At 44.2% G+C, this 19,385-nt stretch overlaps 1 protein-coding gene across 1 annotated transcript in view; it reads left to right on the plus strand.

Annotated features, from left to right (window-relative positions):
- The window catches only part of lrp1bb (low density lipoprotein receptor-related protein 1Bb), a gene marked incomplete at its 5' end in the record, with an annotated part of 288,040 nt that overhangs the window by 254,582 nt on the left and 14,073 nt on the right, over positions 1-19,385 (plus strand). The window contains 13 exons of the mRNA XM_079427014.1: positions 66-198; positions 1,228-1,334; positions 2,965-3,097; positions 3,324-3,446; positions 6,932-7,054; positions 7,355-7,495; positions 7,788-7,922; positions 15,296-15,415; positions 15,789-16,030; positions 16,543-16,766; positions 16,995-17,101; positions 17,995-18,111; positions 18,252-18,425. Of these exons, the coding sequence (XP_079283140.1) occupies positions 66-198; positions 1,228-1,334; positions 2,965-3,097; positions 3,324-3,446; positions 6,932-7,054; positions 7,355-7,495; positions 7,788-7,922; positions 15,296-15,415; positions 15,789-16,030; positions 16,543-16,766; positions 16,995-17,101; positions 17,995-18,111; positions 18,252-18,425 (1,879 nt within the window). The remainder of the gene's footprint in view (positions 1-65; positions 199-1,227; positions 1,335-2,964; positions 3,098-3,323; positions 3,447-6,931; positions 7,055-7,354; positions 7,496-7,787; positions 7,923-15,295; positions 15,416-15,788; positions 16,031-16,542; positions 16,767-16,994; positions 17,102-17,994; positions 18,112-18,251; positions 18,426-19,385) is intronic.

The raw sequence follows: 19,385 nt of genomic DNA on the forward strand, positions 1-19,385 counted from the left end.
AATGATACAAACTGAAGTTTGAGACGACACTGTATTAAGTTTCCCCTTGCTTTGTGCATTTTCAGAAGGATTGCGAGACTCACTGTGCAGAGGATCAGTTTCAATGTCACAACAATCTCTGTATCTCCCATAAATGGCTGTGCGATGGCCAGGAAGACTGTAAGACAGGGGAAGATGAGAGAAATTGCCTCGGAACAGGTAACTTTATCAGATTTGGGGGTCTTTAGAGCTGAAGTGTATAAATTATACACCACTAACATTAAACAACTTTCCAATTATTTCCCTAAACATTCCCCTTCAAAGTCATAGTCCAGCTCCAAACTCACGCCAGTGCACCAGTGCTTGAGATTCTCAAACATTTTGTCATAGCTGGTGAGAACCAAACATGTTTGCACTTTTTGTCTAATAAAACCTATAAAAGACTTATGGTTGTCTCTGTGCATTAACCTGGGATGGGAAACGGTGTGTAAACACTGAGAAAATAAACATTTCAGCTTTAAATGTTTTATGATTACATTGTCTGATAAGTTCAAATGCTGTAGCTCACGTTTTGTCTTCCAGAAAGTTTGTGCATAATAAACACAAGTGCCTTAGTCAGCTCTCTAGTGTGTTTACTCTTTAGTTAAAGTTTAATTTAACCTAAGAACTTATTTAGATGCCTTAATATTTTATGTGCATTTTGCTTTTTGAACGAAGACGTGTCCCATTCCAATTCTGAAGTCTTTTTTTTTTTTTTTTTTTTTTTGCACATTAGTCAGAATATCTGAATTTAGTAAAACAATTTTTAACATTTTATAATAGTGTTTCTATTTTGAGTATAAGTTGACTATTTGTTGCTACAAAATCTGGTACCTTTTACCCCACAGCTACAGTTTTATAAAAATGTAATAATTCATAACTAACCTTTAGCTATGTCATTTATATATGTTTAATACATTGACAATTCATTATCATGGTTGATACATATATTTAGACCAGGATAAATGTGTTTTGACATAAAATAAAAAAATAAAAATAAAAAATCCCTGCTATCCCGATAGACGTGCATAAAAGAAAAACAGATTTTTAGCATCAATGACATAAAAACAATTTTATATAGGTCAAATGCTAAAAATATTCATGGTATATTAGATTACGTGACATATCTTATCTCACTCTTCCTTTACACATTAGTTGTGTATGTATCTGTATGTGAGGGTGGATTTTTACCCGTCATCTGTTTTGCAGTGCTTCCTTCCTGCTCTCTAAACGAGTATGTGTGCGCCAACGGAGGTTGTGTGTCTGCCAGCCTGAGGTGTGATGGACATGACAACTGTCTGGACAGTTCTGATGAGGTCAGTCCTCTAGCAAGACCCTCTCACCTTACATCAAGCACTCCTCTTTCAGAAACTGTGCACAAGTGCAGTCGTGAAACAAAAACAAAGACATGTACAAGTAGATATATTGGAAAAAGATTTAAGAGAGATACAACCAGCCACTATAAAACCTCTATGAAAAAAAAAAATTCTAATTTCAGTTCAAGCTGAAAATCATTTAAAACCCATTCTGCTTCCATAATCTGAAATATTGCTGAGTGAAACGCAAAATAAGAGGGGTTCAGCTAAAAGGAAAGTAGATCAGCAGCAGAGCAAGTTATTATATTTCACTCAAGAATTTTGGCATAACATGCTCTGATGAATTGTGCACAATAATACCAGTAACATGGAGTAAAAAAGTAAGGTAACACTTTTTTTTAGTGTCCATAATACAGATTAATTACCTAGTTAATTACTTAGTAATAGCCGTTGTACTTACATGAAACAAAATGGACTTACCATGTAACTAAGTTATGGAACAGCCTGTACTTACAGTTTGTAATTATGCACATGTAATAGGCAGCTACTGTTACACATATATAACAGACCAAGTCTGTTACACAGCTACTTATGTAACCAAAATATTGTTACATATGTGTTGCAGACTGTATACAACGTAATTATAAATTTTAGTACACAAACATAAGCTACTTAAAATAAAGTGCATCAAGATTGTACTTAAGTGTACTTCATGTGTATCTATACTATACACCTTATCCACTTGCACCTAAGTTTGATTTAACCCACCAGTACACAGCTTAAATACATGTAATACCTTTCTAATTACATTAAAATTACAGAATATTAAACAGGCATAAGCTACTTAAAATAAAGTGTATCAAGATTGTACTTAAGTGTACAAGTAGCTGTGTAACAGACTCAGGCAGCTACTGTTACACATATGTAACAGACCATTACATCTTCATAGTTACAAACTGTAAGTACAGGCTGTTCCATAACTTAGTTACATGGTAAGTACATTTTGTTTCATGTAAGTACAAAGGCTACTACTAAATACTTAATTAGGTAATTACTCTGTATTATGACACCTTAAAATAAAATGTTACCGAAAGTAAATTATAATTTCAAATGTTTCCTACTTACCAGCTTTAACTAGGTTGACAGTGATGGTCTCACAAACTGACTTTAGCCCCAGCAGCTAATTAATCAGCTAAACTAGCTAAGACTGAAACTATTTTCTGATGGATTTTTCAGCAGTGTAGAACAGATGGATAATTGAATTGTTACAGCAATTGTTACAGCCTTGAGGTGACAATTCATACTGGAATTATGAATTACTTTAATGAGATACAGTAATCAAAAGATGCTAAACTGAAGACATAGATCACTAGTACAAGATATCATATGTGTGTTCAGAAGCTCGTATTTGATGATGTGTGCATCACACAAGCAATAACATGATGGCATATTGTTTTAATTAACTGTGAGATAAACATGCACCGTATTGGAAACATTCGATTTTTTTGAACATCTTGTATATTAGACTCATGTTTGACTCCATGGAAACAGAGATGTCCTTTACTTCACCAGTGCAGCAAAGTCTTCCTCTTGAAAGTATTTTGGGCTTTCGTTGTTGTTCTCACACCAGATGGACTGTGTAAAAGAGTGCAGAGAAGATGAGTTTCTGTGCAAAAACCATGCTCACTGCATCCCTAAACGATGGCGCTGCGATGACGTGTTCGATTGTGTGGATCACAGCGATGAGGAGAACTGTGGTCATGGTATGAGGACTTAACCACTAACCAGCAACTGTACTTAAAAACTTTAGAAATCTTTTATGTTAATACATGACATTGATACTATATTAGTGAATTAATATATCTTTTCTGAGGCAGTTTTCATAGTTTTGACTAATGTATGTCTTCGCTCAGGTTGTCATAACCCTGTTTAATTCAGAAAAATATCCATGTGTTGCAGTTTAAAACCAGTTTGATGTTGTTTATTCAGATGCATTCTTCTGTCGCCCCGATGAGTTCATCTGCAACAACACCCTGTGTAAGCTGCACGTGTGGGTGTGTGATGGTGAGGACGACTGCGGAGACAACTCTGACGAAGACTCCGAGATGTGTGGTAGGATATTCATCTCTCCCAGTGGAATTGCATGACCTATGGTGGTGCTTCTCGCTTGCGGAACTGATTCAGAACTGAAAGGCTTGTGTTGCTGGGCAAAACTGTTTAATTTGAGTTTTCTGATGTTAAACTTTGTTTGTATGTAAGGGTCACTGACTGAATTACAAATGAAATACAGTTAGTCTAGTGATTCCAGGTTCCAACATAAGGGTAGTCATCAAAATAGTTTATATTTACATTTATATTTTAGAATGATTTCCAAAGGAGTATGTGAGACTGGAGTAATGATGCTTAAAAAAAAATCAGCTTTGAATATCAGGAATAAATTAGTTTTTAAAATATATTCACATAGAAAATGGTTATTTCAAATTGTAATAATATTTTACAATATTAATGTTTTTACTGTTTTTTTTTATCAAATAAATGCAAAGTTGGTGAGAGACTTCATTAAAAACATTTAAAAATCATGTTTCCAAACTTTTGACCATATATATACAGGTGCATCTCAAAAAATTTAGAATATCGTGAAAAAGTTATTTTTTTCTTGTAATTTTTTCATTTCAAAAAGTGAAACTTTCATATATTTTAGATTAATTACATGTAAAGTAAAACATTTCAAAAGTGTTTTTGTTTTAACTTTGACGATTAGAGTTTACAGCTCATGAAAGTCAAAAATCAGTATCTCAAAATATTAGAATATTTCCTAAGATCAATCAAAACAAGGATTTGCAAAACAGAAACGTTCAAGTTCTTTAAAGTATGTTAATTTATGCACTCAATACTTGGTCGGGGCTCCTTTAGCACAAATTCCAGCATCAGTGAGGTGTGGCATGGAAACGATCAGCCTGTGGCACTGCTGAGGCACTATTGAGCTTTCAGCTCGTCTGTATTGTTGGATCGACTGTTTCTCATCTTTCTCTTGAAAATATCCCATAGATTCCATATGGGGTTCAGGTCAGGCATGTTGGCTGGCCAATCAAGCACAGTAATATCATGGTCAGCAAAGCACTTGGAAGTGGTTTTGACACTGTGGGCAAGTGCTAAAGTCCTGCTGGAAAAGGAAATCAGCATCTCCATAAAGCTTGTCAGCAGATGGAAGCATAAAGTGCTCTAAAATCTCCTGGTAGACGGCTGCATTGACTTTGGACTTGATAAAACACAATGGACCAACACCAGCAGACGTCACGGCACCCCAAATCATCACTGACTTCGGAAACTTCACACTGGACTTCAAGTAGCTTGGATTCTGTGCCTCTCCACTCTTCCTCCAGACTCCAGACCTTGATTTCAAATGAAAAGCAAAATTTACTTTTATCTGAAAAGAGGACTTTGGACCACTGAGCAACAGTTCCTTTTCTCCTTAGCCCAGGTAAGATGCTTCTGACGATGTTTCTGTTTCAGAAGTAGCTTAGTAGCCCTTTTCCTTAAGATGTCTAAACGTGGTGACTCTTGATACACTGACTCCAGCTTCAGTCCACTCCTTGTGAAGCTCTCCCAAGTGTTTGAATCGGCTTTGTTGACAGTATTCTCAAGCTTGCGGTCATCCATGTTGCTTGTGTACATTTTCTTACCCAATTTCTTCCTTCCAGTCAACTTTGCATTTAATATGCTTTGATATAGCACTCCTTGAACAGCCATCCCTTTCAGTAATGACCCTCTGTGACTTACCCTCTTTGTGGAGCGTGTCAATGATTGCCTTCTGGACCATTGCTAAGTCAACAGTCTTCTCCATTATTGTGGTTTCAAAGAACAAGAGATACCCAGAATTTATACTGTAGGGATGGTCATTAATTGAAACTCAAATGTAAATATTCTAATATTTTGAGATACTGATTTTTTACTTTCATTAGCTGTAAGCTCTAATCATCAAAATTTAAAATATATATATATATATTTGAAGTGTTTTACTTTACATGTAATGAATCTAAAATACATGAAAGTTTCACTTTTTGAAATAAGTTTCAAGATTACTTTTTCACCATATTCTAATTTTTTGAGATGCACCCGTGTGTGTGTGTATATATATATGTATATGTGTGTGTGTGGTGTCAAAATTAGCGCGTTAACGCATGCTATTATTTTTATTTTTTTCAGATTAACGCGTTAAAAATATTTAAATGCAATTAACGCAGGGGCGGGGCTAGGGTTGGCCACCCCATTCGCAACTGCTGCCTCTGTCTCTTTTTTCTTGAAAAGGATTGCATTTATTTAGATGCAGAATGTCTTTATGACCACATCAAACAGGGGACGTTTCATACGCGCACTCTAACATCACCTCCACGCCAGGCGCGAGTCAAACGAGCGGGTAAAAGATACTGTGTTCGTAGCACACTCTCTGAATCCTAATGAATCCTAAATGAATGCTAAAAGACGTCTGTAACCTCACCAACAACTTCCAGAAAGCTGGGCTGATTCTCTGACAATTTACTGTCCTCGGGAGATTTTGACACAGAATTACAGATGCTACACAGCAAGATGCAAACCTCTGACCAGCACCAAAAATAGAAAGGTAAGATTAGAGTTTGCAAAAAAGCACAAAGGTGAGCCAGAAGAGTTTTGGAACTGTGTTTATGGACCGATGAGACAAAGATGAACCTTTGTCTAAGTGATGGGAAAGTAAAAATGTGGAGAAAAAAAGGGAACTGCAATGATCCGAAGCATACAGCCTCATCTGTAAAACATGGTGGAGGTGGTGTCATGGCATGGGCGTGCATGGCTGCCTCTGGAACAGACCCTCTCAACTTTACTGATGACTTAATGTATGATGGCAGTAGCAGAAAGAATTTAGAAGGGTACAAAACCATCTTTCCTTCCAATATTCAAGAAAATGCCACCAGATTCATTGGGAAGTGCTTCATATTGCATCAGGACAATGACTCAAAACACCCTGCCAGTTCAGTCAAGGAATTTCTAAGGGCAAAAAAATGGAAAGTCTTAGATTGCCCAAGTCAATCTCCAGATTCAAATCCGATTGAACATGAATTTCACCAGCTGAAGAGGAGAGTAAAGGCAGAAACTCCCCAAAACAAAGAGCAATTGGAATTGGCTGTGTATTAAAGGCTGGGAAAAGTATTTTAAAGGATGAGACCAAGAGTCTGGTGATGTCTATGGGTCACAGACTCACTGCTGTGATTGTACGCAAGGGATCTGCAACTAAATAATAGCTTTTGATCTTTTACATCTGCCTTATGTTCAACTGTCCCTAAACTTATGCTCACATCAATGAGTGGGATGGACTCTAAAAGTGCTGTTCTTTTTATTTGGTAAAACACGTGTTGAAACGGCTAATAATAAAATGTGACATTCTGTAGTTTTGTCTCATATTCATCTTTTAATCATATTTGCAAATGTCTTAAATCCACAGCCAACAGAGCAATTTTGGCACTGTGTATATATATATATATATATAAAGCAGTCAATTGCATTACAAAGCAGAAAAATCTGTACATACTGTATATTATAACATTTGGTTTTCATTTCTATAGCCAAACTACCTTGTCCTCCAGCAAGGCCGTATCGCTGCAGAAATGACAGAGTGTGTCTACGGCTTGATCAAATCTGTAACAATGTGGATAACTGTGGGGACAACTCAGATGAAGATGAATGTGGTAGGCTCATTCACAAGGCTCTGATGATACCTTTATCCTCACCAGCACAATGGGAAATCCATCTTGTATGCCATACATTTTTTTTAATTGACAAATAAAGGATCTAGTCTAGATTTTAGTGATTTTATTTTTTTGCTAGCAGTCCCTGAGGTCGTTCAGATACGTAGTGCCCATTAATCACTCGCATGATTACAGTAAATTTGATTGAAGATTCTTTGGGTGGTGATGAATAAATTGCCAGCTAAAGTTCGGATTGAAATGGATGTGTTTTTTTCTTCTTTCCTATGGGGCCCAAATCAGAGGCTGTGTCAACTAGGCCCAAGCCCTGCGGGAAGGCAGAGTTTACCTGTAGTAATCGTAAATGTATACCCGCACAACTGCAGTGCGACCTGTTTGATGACTGTGGAGATGGAGGATCAGATGAAAAGGACTGCAAGGCTTGTATGTGCTCTAAATTACATGCAATACCAAATCTCTCAGATTAATCTGTCGCAAAACAAACAATATTGTCAGATTAAAGTCATTCTTGGTGGTTTACATGGCAACAGGTCTGGAATTGTTATAACAAAATCATTCAGGCTTATCTTCCAGATGAGTTTTTTCTTATACATATTTTATTTGTTGGCTATGACCAAGCATCAAAAGACAAAAAAAAAATCCCATCATGCACTGTGACAGTTGGGTGCAAGTATAAAGTATGTCACTTCAAAGCTCTCTCTCTCTCTCATTCCAGCTTCAAATGGAGACATATGTGGAAAGAGGATGAATCCATGTGGGGAGGATGCAGTGTGCAATCATACAAACACAAATGCAATTTGCCACTGCAAACCTGGCTTTCAGAGAAATCTCAGAAGCAGAAAGTGTGAAGGTACTGTCAGACTATTTTCCCTGATTCTGTTAGCGTTCAGAAAAATTATTCACTGCTTTATCTGAGGGAGGAATGTGGATTTAGACTTTCAATTTAAAGGTGAAATGTGCCATTTCTGCCATACCTGTGGCACCAAAAAGAACTGCAGTCTTTGTCTTTCTGCAGAACAACATTAGCTCAACAAGGTTTAGAAACGTCTCGGTTACGTACGTAACCCTCGTTCCCTGATGGAGGGAACGGAGACGTTATGTCGTGACGACATTAGGGGATTTACTTGAGAGCCCCGACTGCCTCTGATAAGAGAAAACGCCAATGAAATTTGGCTAGTGGATTTTGCATACCTGAGCCACTCCCCGTGCATACGGGTATAAAAGGGCGACAGGTGCATCCACTCATCAGGTTTTCCGCTGAGGAGCCGAGAACGTGTCCCTGGCAACCAGCGATGGTTCAAGATTGTGGCATGGGGACATAACGTCTCCGTTCCCTCCATCAGGGAACGAGGGTTACGTACGTAACCGAGACGTTCCCTATCTGTCGGTCACTACGAGTTATGTCGTGACGACATTAGGGGTCTATGGAAAGCGCCACAACCTGAACCCCGTCACGACCTTGTGGCATGCAGATGTTGACAAGCTAGCGCGTGACAGACAAATGCGATGCGAAGGTCGCAACCTTCCCGTCGCCCCAGCGCAAATTCGCTAACCTTGGTGCCCGCAGGGACCACTGAGTACATTGCTGCTGGAGATAGCCAAGCCGCTGTTCCTTTCCCCAGAAATCGGAAGGGATTTCGACCTTCTATGAAAGATTGCTTCAAGTCTTTCCTGTTTGTTGTTACAGCCCGGCAGTAACGACGGGGAAGCGAGCCTTCCGGAGAAGGGCGCTACGGAGGCCACACCCTGCCCGAAGGGAGGTAACGTGTGGAGACACTGGTATGGACTGGCCCAAGCCTGGGGCAGTGCTACATACGCCTGGACCCTGGGGCAGATCCTACCTAGGAGAAGGGAGGAAGGCTGCCAGCAGGGCCTGACAGAGCTCTGTCAAAGGGAAGACACGGGTTTACCATGAGGGAAACCGTACCGTGGATGAATACACGTGTGGGATCACCCGAAGGGAATCAGGCCGCACGGGCACCTAGCCGAGTACAGGGGCTGACCGGAGACCCGGGCAAGCTAACACCGGTACTGGGCCTGGCGTCAGACTGCTCCGCCCAGCCTGACTGCCGGGGGTGCTGGAGGAACTCCGCCAGGGTTCGCCGTTCGGGGAACTAACTGGAGGAGAGAATAGGCGCTCGTATCCCCGGGTAAGGGGGAATGGCGCAGCAAGCGTGACACCGGCCAACTCTTCCCGCCACTTACCTGTTACCCAACACACGGGAAGAGACTGGCTCAACGCGGAGACTGTAAAATCTCGCGAAGGTGTTCGGTGTCGCCCAGCCCGCAGCTCTACAGATGTCTGCCAAAGAGGCGCCGTGCGCCAGCGCATAGGAGGAGGCAACACTCCGTGTGGAGTGAGCCCTCACCCCGAGGGGGCACGGCTCGCCTTGGGATTGGTACGCCAAGGCGATGGCATCCACTATCCAGTGGGCCAACCTCTGCTTGGAGACAGCCTTCCCTTTCTGCTGACCTCCGTGGCAGACAAAGAGCTGCTCAGAGCTTCTGAAGCTCCGGGTGCGGTCCACGTATATGCGCAGCGCTCTTACGGGACACAGCAACGCCAAGGCTGGGTCTGCCTCCTCCGAGGGCAGTGCTTGCAGGTTCACCACCTGATCGCGGAAAGGCGTGGTGGGAACCTTAGGCACGTATCCAGGCCGGGGTCTCAGGACAACGTGAGAGTAGGCCGGCCCAAACACAAGGCACTCTTCGCTTACCGAAAATGCTTGAAGGTCCCCGACCCTCTTGATGGAAGTGAGCGCGGTCAGGAGCGCTGTCTTGGCCGACAGGAATTTCAGCTCGACTGAGTCCAGCGGCTCAAAGGGACCTCTCTGAAGTCCAGCCAGGACAATAGAGAGATCCCGGGAGGGCATCAGGGGTGGCCTAGGAGGATTTAACCTTCTGGCACCCCTCAGGAACCTCACGATGAGATCGTGCTTCCCCAGGGACCGGCCGTCCACTGCATCGTGATGGGCCGCAATAGCAGCCACGTACACTTTCAAGGTGGAGGGCGACAGCCCGCGCTCCAACCTCTCTTGCAGGAAAGAAAGCACCACTCCAATCGTGCATCTTCGGGGGTCCTCCCGCCGAGAAGAACACCAGTCCGCGAACAGACTCCACTTCAGCCTGTGGCAAGCCACTCAAGTCTGCCGCGTCCCATCCAGGAGCCGCACATGGCGGTTCCACAGAGCCGGACGCGGGTGCCGTATGGTGCCGAGCCCCTGAGAAAGAAGGTCCTTCCTCAGAGGGATGCGCCAGGGAGGGGCTGTCGCGAGGAGGGTGAGTTCCGGAAATCAGGTCCGGGTGGGCCAATATGGCGCAACCAACAAGACCTGCTCCTCGTCCTCCCTGACCTTGCACAGTGTCTGTGCGATCAGGCTCACTGGGGGAAACGCATACTTGCGCAGAGCCCGAGGCCAGCTGTGTGCCAGTGCGTCCGTGCCGGGGGGGGGCCTCGGCCAGGGGGAATACAGCTGGCAGTGGGAGGACTTGCGGGAAGCAAACAGGTCTACCTGAGCTTCCCCGAATCGACTCCAAATCAGCCGGATCGTCTCGGGATGGAGTCGCCATTCTCCGGGGAAGTGAGCTGTCGTGAGAGCGCGTCGGCTGCACGATTGAGCTCCCCCGGAATGTGGACGGCGCGCAGCGATTTAAGCTGTGACTGACTCCAGAGGAGGAGATGGCGGGCGAGCTGTGACATGCGGCGTGATCGTAGACCTCCCTGCCGGTTGATGTACGAAACAGCCGCAGTGTTGTCCGTGCGGACCAACACGTGCTGGCCTAGGAGCAGTGGCCGGAACTGCTTTAAGGCCAGATGCACTGCCAACAGCTCTAGGCAGTTGAAGTGCCAAAGCAGTCGAGGCCCCATCCAGAGCCCCGAGGCTGCCTGCCCGTTGCATATAGCGCCCCAGCCCATGCTGGAGGCATCTGTTGTGACAACAACATGCCGGGACACTTGTCCTAAGGGCACCCCGGCCCGTAGGAAGGCAAGGTCCGACCAGGGGCTGAAAGAGCGGCGACACGATAGCGTGATGGTGACACGACGTGTCCCGCGGCGCCATGCCCATCTCGGGACCCGTGAGTGTAACCAGTGCTGAAGTGGTCTCATATGAAGCAACCCGAGCGGCGTGACTGCGGCTACGGATGCCATATGCCCCAGGAGCTGCTGAAACTGTTTCAGCGGAACCACTGTCCTGCCTCTGAAGGAACTCAGGCAGTTCAGCACTGATTGGGCACGCTCGTCCGAGAGACGTGCCATCATACTCACAGAGTCTAACTCCACACCGAGAAAAGAGATTCTCTGCACGGGGGAGAGCTTGCTCTTTTCCCAGTTGACCCGAAGCCCCAACTGGCTGAGGTGCCGGAGCACCAGGTCCCTGTGACCACCCAACTGTTCTCGCGATCGGGCCAGGATGAGCCAATCATCGAGATAGTTGAGGATCCTGACGCCCACTTCCCGTAACGGGGCAAGGGCGCCCTCCGCCACCTTCGTGAAGGCACGGGGAGACAGGGAGAGCCCGAAGGGGAGGACCCTGTACTGCCATGCCCGCCCCTCGAACGCAAACCGTAGGAACGGCCTGTGTCGAGGGCGAATCGAGACATGAGAGTAAGCGTCCTTCAGGTCGATCGCTGCAAACCAATCCACGGAGTGAACTCATCTGCGTCAACATCTTGAACGGGAGCTTGTGTAGGGCCCGATTCAAGACTCGCAGGTCCAGGATTGGCCGAAGGCCACCGCCTTTCTTGGGCACGATGAAGTAGGGGCTGTAAAACCCCTGCCTCATCTCGGCTGGAGGGACCGGCTCGATTGCACCCTTTGCCAGAAGGACAGCAATCTCCTCGCGCAGGACAGGTGCATCTCGGACTGCCACCGAAGTCTCGAGGATGCCGCTGAACCTGGGCGGCCGCCTGGCGAACTGAATCGCATAGCCGAGTCGAACTGTGCGAATGAGCCAGCGAGACGGGCTGGGTAGCGCAAGCCACGCCCCCAGATACCGTGCAAGCGGCACCAAAGGCCCAATCGACGTGCCCGCAGTGGTGCAGCGAGGGGGAGTAAGGTTGGATGGAACAGAAGGCAGTGCGTTCTGACTCATCCCCACAAAACTCCCTAAGTCCCCGGGGGGACTGGCTAGAGGTGCGCGGGGAGGCATCGCGTCCCCAGACCGCACTCTCTTGGCCACTGGCAATATGGGTCTCGGGTGAGAGTGAGGAGGCATTGCGTCGCACACTGTCAGCCCGCAGACCTGGGAACCCGGAGGGAAGGGAAATTGCTCTTTCTTTGACAATGTGGGTACCACTGGCCCTTGAGCCAGTGGCGGAACAGAAAGAAAAGAAAACACAGGATTCTCCACCCGGCCCTCCTCCAGGGGAAGGAGCGACGCTAGCCTCGTCGTCTCCTAGGAAAGAGCAAATTCCTCCATCTCCGGGTTGTGCGCGTCAGGGCCGCTTTGTCGTCTTCCTGGAGGACTTGGCGGCCGGCTGAGGCGCAGGGGGCGCCGCACTCCTGCGAGAGGCTCGACGCACCGGCCTAGGTGACGACTCAGCACGGGGCGGAGCAGCTCTGGAGGACGCAGGAGGGCGCCCACGGCGACCAGCAGACTGGGGCCTGGCCCTTGGGCCAGCGGTGGCAGCTGGAGCATCCCGCCGTTTAGGGAGGATGTGCTGAATTGCCTCCGTCTGCTTTTGTACTGCCGAGAATTGCTGGGCAAAACCCTCGACAGTGTCGCCAAATAGCCCCGTCTGGGAGATGGAGGCGTCGAGAAAGCGTACTTTGTCGACGTCCTTCATCTCGGCCAGATTGAGCCAGAGATGGCGCTCTTGGACCACTAACGTGGACATCGCCTTCCCGAGGGACCGCGCCGTGACTTTCGTCGCCCGGAGAGCGAAGTCAGTCGCCGTGCGCAGCTCCTGCATCAACCCCGGGTCGGGACTACCCTCGTGCATTTGTTTTAGTGCCTTGGCCTGGTGAACTTGCAGGATGGCCATGGCATGCAGGGCAGAGGCGGCCTGGCCCGCAGCGCTGTAGGCCTTGGCGGCGAGTGCGGCCGTCAGCTTACAGGCTTTGGACGGGAGACGCGGACGATTCCTCCAGGTGGCGGCGTTTTGCGGGCACAGGTGCACCGCAACCGCTCTCTCCACCTGGGGAATATCCACGTACCCCCTGGCCGCCCCGCCATCGAGGGTAGTGAGGACGGAGGAGGGAGACGAGCGGCTTCTGGCCGAGAAAGGGGCCGTCCACGACTTCGTCAGCTCCTCATGCACCTCCGGGAAGAAAGGCACCGGGGCAAAGTGCGGCCGCTGGTCGCGTTTTGCGCCGATGAACCAATCATCCAGCCGCGAGGGCTCGGGACTGGGCGGTCTGTTGACCTCCAGCCCGATACTCACGGCTGCCCGGGCAAGCATGGCCGTCAGCTCTGGGTCCGGATCGGCAGTGGCGACAACACCCGAGGGGGGCAGCCCCGCCGATCGTTCATCCTCAGAGGACGAAAGCCCATCCCCCGATGCCGCGATCGACATCTGATCCTCGGGCGGCGCACCGAATGAAATGCTGGCGGCCCCGTGAGGCGAACCAGCGAAATCACTCGGGAACCGGACGGAACAAGCGCTGCGGGAGGAGTAAGAGGTCCGCGGGGACGTGCCCGGCGGAGAAGCTCTTACCGTCACCCTCAGATCTCCCAGAGCGCCAGCCGGCGGTCCTCTGCTCGAGCCAGAGAGACCGGGACGGGTGGCGGCAGAGGGTGCCAATCCTTTCAGAAAGGAAAGGCGAGAACGCAGCGTTGCCATGTTCATACGCCCACAACAGGCGCATGACTCATCCACAAACGCATCTTCAGCGTGCTGGATGCCCAGACACTGAAGACAACGCTCGTGACCGTCATCCGAGGACAGGAAGCGACCGCAACCAAGAGAACACGGACGGAACGGCATCTTTAAAAAGACGCGAACCGCCCAGTGTTTTAGAAATTTGCTCTTTCAGGTGAAGTGCCCAGGGGAATCGCTGCTGCAGGGACACCGCTGTCTGCACCGTAACGCCACCCAGGAACAAACTTCGAGGCAGACGGCTTTGTGGAGATCTGATCTGTTTTGAAGATTTCTCATCCACTCGGCTCCGAAGCAAAAATCTGATGAGTGGATGCACCTGTCGCCCTTTTATACCCGTATGCACGGGGAGTGGCTCAGGTATGCAAAATCCACTAGCCAAATTTCATTGGCGTTTTCTCTTATCAGAGGCAGTCGGGGCTCTCAAGTAAATCCCCTAATGTCGTCACGACATAACTCGTAGTGACCGACAGATAGGGAACTGATGTTTGAAATGGCCTAGAAAATTAAAATGGTGGGACGAGAAATCTTTGTAATGAATTCCTCTGTTTTTGATGTATATCTGATATACTTGTGCACTGTAACACATAAAATATGAATTAATGTTTAAATGTATTGGTAACAGTATATTTAATTAGATTGAGGATTTATTTTAATGCATTTATTAAATTAATGTATTTCTTCTTAATTTTAATTAAATTATTTCAAATAAAAATGTCACACACAGCAGTATAAGCTACTGTTTATGCTGTCAAAACAGTAAATATGTCTTCTAAGAATCAATCCAGGGGGCAAATATCTCTGTAAACTGGCCCAAACCATTGACGCAAATTTGGACCTGTTTGTCCAGATTGGGGAATGTTTGACACTTGTTTGAAAACAGTCATTACTTTGACAGTAGTTCTTGCTAGTGGTGCAGAAATTGTACACTTTTTGGTTGCAAGGTTTTCCTCTCAGTCATTTTATCATTTCAATGTTTTCCACACATTTTTTTGAGATTCAAAATGCCTGTTCTAGTCATCAAGTCTGTGTATACTGGTCTACAGCTGGCTGGAAATAGCTAGATTTTTTTCAAGAATCAAAAATGTGTCAAGGATCAGTGTTTTCCTCTCTGTGTGGTAAGACCAAACCAGAGGCCAAAGTTGAGCTTAAGCTCCTGAAAATGTTTAACCTAGTGAAAATGTTTTGCATGTAAAAGAACATTTCCAGTTAAAGGATTGTGCCCTCACATATAGTGTTTTTTCTGGGAATAAAGATCAATGAGATGCAGTGAGCAGACCACATCAGACGTTTTATTTTCAAGCACTCAGCATGTGAAAAAAAATCCACATAGTGAGCATCACACAGTTTCCAGAAAGCGCTATTCCTCGAAATCTGACTTTTATTATTCTCTTTTTTTTGCAGAAATCAATGAGTGTCTTAATTTTGGCACTTGCTCTCACTATTGCACAAACACAAAAGGATCATACAAATGTACATGTGACAAAAATTATAAGGATATGAATGGTAGCTGCATAGCAAAAGGTAAGGATCTATATTTTCTATTGACTTGACCTTTAGCTTCACTGAGAGATTTTATTTTAGACTATGAATGACTTAGTAGATCCTTTCATGCATTACCTCAACACACAGGGCCTAAATATACATTATAAGCCATTTCAAACATAAGTGCTAATTCTGTGGTACATTTATATTTCTGAATATTTTAAGAACTGTACAGTATATTGTCTCCCTTTAAAGTATTGACTTTGAATTAAAGATTACTGATAGATTAGAATGCATATTGCTGTGTTAGAATGATTTTTCTGCATCTGTAATTGTTAAACTGTTGTCTTAAACCCTAAATGGAATTTAGCCACTTTTCATTTTTTTTGCATATTAATAACTCAACGGGCAGGACCAGAAGATCGAGTGCTCTACATAGCTAATGACACTGAAATCCGAAGTTTTGTGTATCCATTTAACCAGAGCCATGGACACAAAGTACATGCTCGCATCGAGGAAAATGCCCGCATCATTGGGATGGATGCTCTGTATCACCAACAAAAGTTTATCTGGGCTACTCAGTTTAATCCCGGTGGACTTTTTTACAAAGATATCCTAAACAGGAGTCAAACTAAAACAAATGTTGGCATCATAGTAAGTATTGTGGGTCTTGTGTGGAGTCTATCATATTTTCTCAGGAATATTCTGGATTTGTTTTCCCTTCAAAGCTATTAATTTAATCTTCCTCCTAATTAATTTGTTAATTCTGTGCTGTATATAGTACATTTAATGACAGCAGAATACTGAAAACATTCAGTCTACGTTTAATGTTGGTATATGTACACTGTAATTTAAATTAGTCAATACTAACTCCATAATTTATGTATTTTACTTCTATTTTATGAACAAAGACATTTCAGGCAAGAAGTACTGTATATTATATGTTGATCTTCTCTGTGATGTGTTTGTTTTTATTAAATATTAAAAAAAATGTTTTTCTCCAAACTTTAACTACATTTCATCCCTAAATCCAAGAACGGTCTCTGAAGTTTTGACCATACTTTTTATGAATATTTTCTCCTAAACATCTTATCATACAATCTTAAATATTCTGTGATGTCTTGGTCCACATGGGAATCACCTTGTTATCTGGGTGACTTTTGCAGTGTCCAGACTTTCGCAGACCCAGAGATGTATCATCTGACTGGGTGACTGGAAATATCTACTGGACAGACCACTCTAGGATGCATTGGTTCAGTTATTACACAGCTCACTGGACCAAGCTTAGATACTCTATTAATGTGGGACAACTCAAGGGACCCAACTGCACCCGTCTGATAACTGACATTGCTGGAGAGCCTTACGCCATTACTGTCAATCCAGTCAAAGGGTAGGAGCGTGTTTCAATACTGTTTGGGTTATTTTCAAATTCACATAGTGGGTTTCAAATGTCTAAATGTACATTGAAAATATGAAATTGAAAATATAATTTAATGTAAAAAAAGATATTTAAAAGATATTTTTTCTGAAATTATTTGTATATACAGTACAAAAAAATGTGCATTCTAAATGGCCACATCTGTATGTATTTATCAAGTAAAGATTTGACCTGTTTCAGGATGATGTATTGGTCAGTAATAGGCGACCACTCACACATAGAGGAGAGTGCGATGGATGGCTCCATGCGTAGAGTGCTATTGGACAAAAACCTTAGGAGACCCACAGGTAAGGATTTGTGTTTTTCAGTGTGATGGGCATGAACTCTTTCCTTCGAGTCCTCCGCTGTTTTTTCCATGAGTGTGATAAATGAGAGGTTGTTGTTTTGGTTCTTTTTAAAGGGATGAGGTCAAGGTCTGAATGCATTTATGTAGAAGCTTGTTGGTCTCATATCCTGTTTCGGTATATCACAGCACTTTTCTAATTTCCGAGTTTGAGGGGATGTAGATGCAGTGCCTTTAGGTAAACCTGCAGGCGTGTTCCTGAGGGAAACACTAAGTACCGCTACATTTAACCGTGGCCTCTTTTATGGGGGCCAATATTACGCCTCCAGTGCAGCTTAAGGAATCCATCATCTCTAGAAAAGGAACGAAAATGCAACATCTGAGTCTTTAATCAAGAGAAGAAATATAATGAGTCAAGCAACGCTAACTCAGAGAAATATGGGACAAACTTTTGCTGAGTTTATTTCAGGAAGAGCAAAAGGACACAGATCTGAAGCTTTTGTGCTGAATATGTCCGCATTGAAGCAAGGGTTCTTTAAAGGTTATTTAATTACATAAAAAGTTCCATTTAGCACCTCACTGACCTAAACATCAAGGTTCTGTTTATACCAGTTTGATGCTATTTAAAGACATTTTCCAGTCCTACTACAGTCTCACATGACCTAGATGAATTAAACTCTTCATACATGTCTAGAAACACATTACAGTTATGGTTATTAATAAACTATTCTCTTTTCCTCAACTGGTTTATTGTGAGCTGTTGCTTTTGTGTAATGTTTTAGTAATGTAAACCCTGCCAACATGGATGTATCTGTTTAAATACGTGATTTTTCTTAACATTCTGTGCCAAGATCTTATTATTATGGAAATAACTCTCTTCCCGTCATTTATCTGTAGGGTTGGCGATTGATTACTTCAGCCAGCGTGTGTATTGGGCTGATGCCGAGCTCTCTGTCATTGGCAGTGTCCGTTTCGATGGCTCAGACCCATTGGTGGTAATCAATGGCAAGCAAGGTGAGAAGAGCATTTAATAGGGAATCTGATAGTATTATGCTTTGCTCCTGTATCTTATATGCCTGAAATCGTTAAGCATTGAAAGTGTTTTAGAAGATTCAGTTTGTCTAATGTCTTTACCTCACTTCATGCCTGCACAGGAATATCACAACCATACAGAATAGACATTTTTGAGGATTACATTTATGGAACAGGACTGAAAAATGAAGTTTTCAGAATCCACAAATATGGCAAAAAAACAGTTGAACCTATTGACTTGGGTATTGAAAAAACAACAAATGTCCTGATCTCTCATCGTTTCAAGCAGCAGGATGGTAAGAGCACCCTTTTTCTCTAAACGTTTTCTATTCAGTGCCTTTTCCTTTCTTGTACAACTCAGAGAATGAAGAAATGGTTCTTTTAGGGGTTATTTTCTTGGATCCTAAGAGAATACTTTTTTTTAGATTTAGGCTTGCTGCTTTTACCGGGTTTTTTAAAGAAAACTATTTTGCAGTGTTTTGAAGGTCAGAGTGATAGTCTCAAAATACTGTGTATGCAACTGCAAAAGGATGTTACAGTGTCCTGTTCTTATGTCTAAAATGAAAGCAGTAATCCAAGTTCAATTGACTGTAAATCACCAGAGTTGTTGTATTTACAGCTACTGGGTTTTTTGGGGGGTTTTTTTAACCTGAGGTGAACGTATGGTTTCTTCATTAGTATTCTATGCATCTCACCGAGACAAATAACACTCTTTAAAAATGTTACACTAATTTAATTTGCCTTACCGTGCATTGCATTTGCGACTCTCTAATATACTGTCTTCTCAGAAGCTGGCCTCCTCTGCTGTTGGTCTTGGTTGCTATGTGTTATCTGGTTGTGTTAATGACCTCACAACCTCAAAAAAATCTTTCTTTTCTGGTGGGTTTGTAGTGAGGGGCAGCTGAGCCAGTCCCCACTGACTCATTAAAGTCAGACATCTAGCCTGGTGGAGAGACTTGTGCAATGCCAGCAAAAGCTAAAAGTTTAGGTTTGACGTCCTCAGCAAAACACTGAAGATTGATACAGATGTTCCCTCATACTGCTGGCATCTTTGAGCCACGGCTTTCAAATCTGCAACTTTTGAGCCACCAGTTCGACAAGATGTTTTAAGAAATTAAATAAATAAACTGGAAACACGGGCAAGAATCGAAACACTAGAAAACACACAAGGCAAGACTAAGACAACAAAGAGGGTTCCGTATCGCAGCTAAAACTAGGAGTTATAAATGCAAAACAATACTGGAACTAAACAGAAA

This window comes from Barbus barbus, assembly GCF_936440315.1.
Source record: "Barbus barbus genome assembly, chromosome: 10".
Lineage (NCBI taxonomy): Eukaryota > Metazoa > Chordata > Actinopteri > Cypriniformes > Cyprinidae > Barbus > Barbus barbus.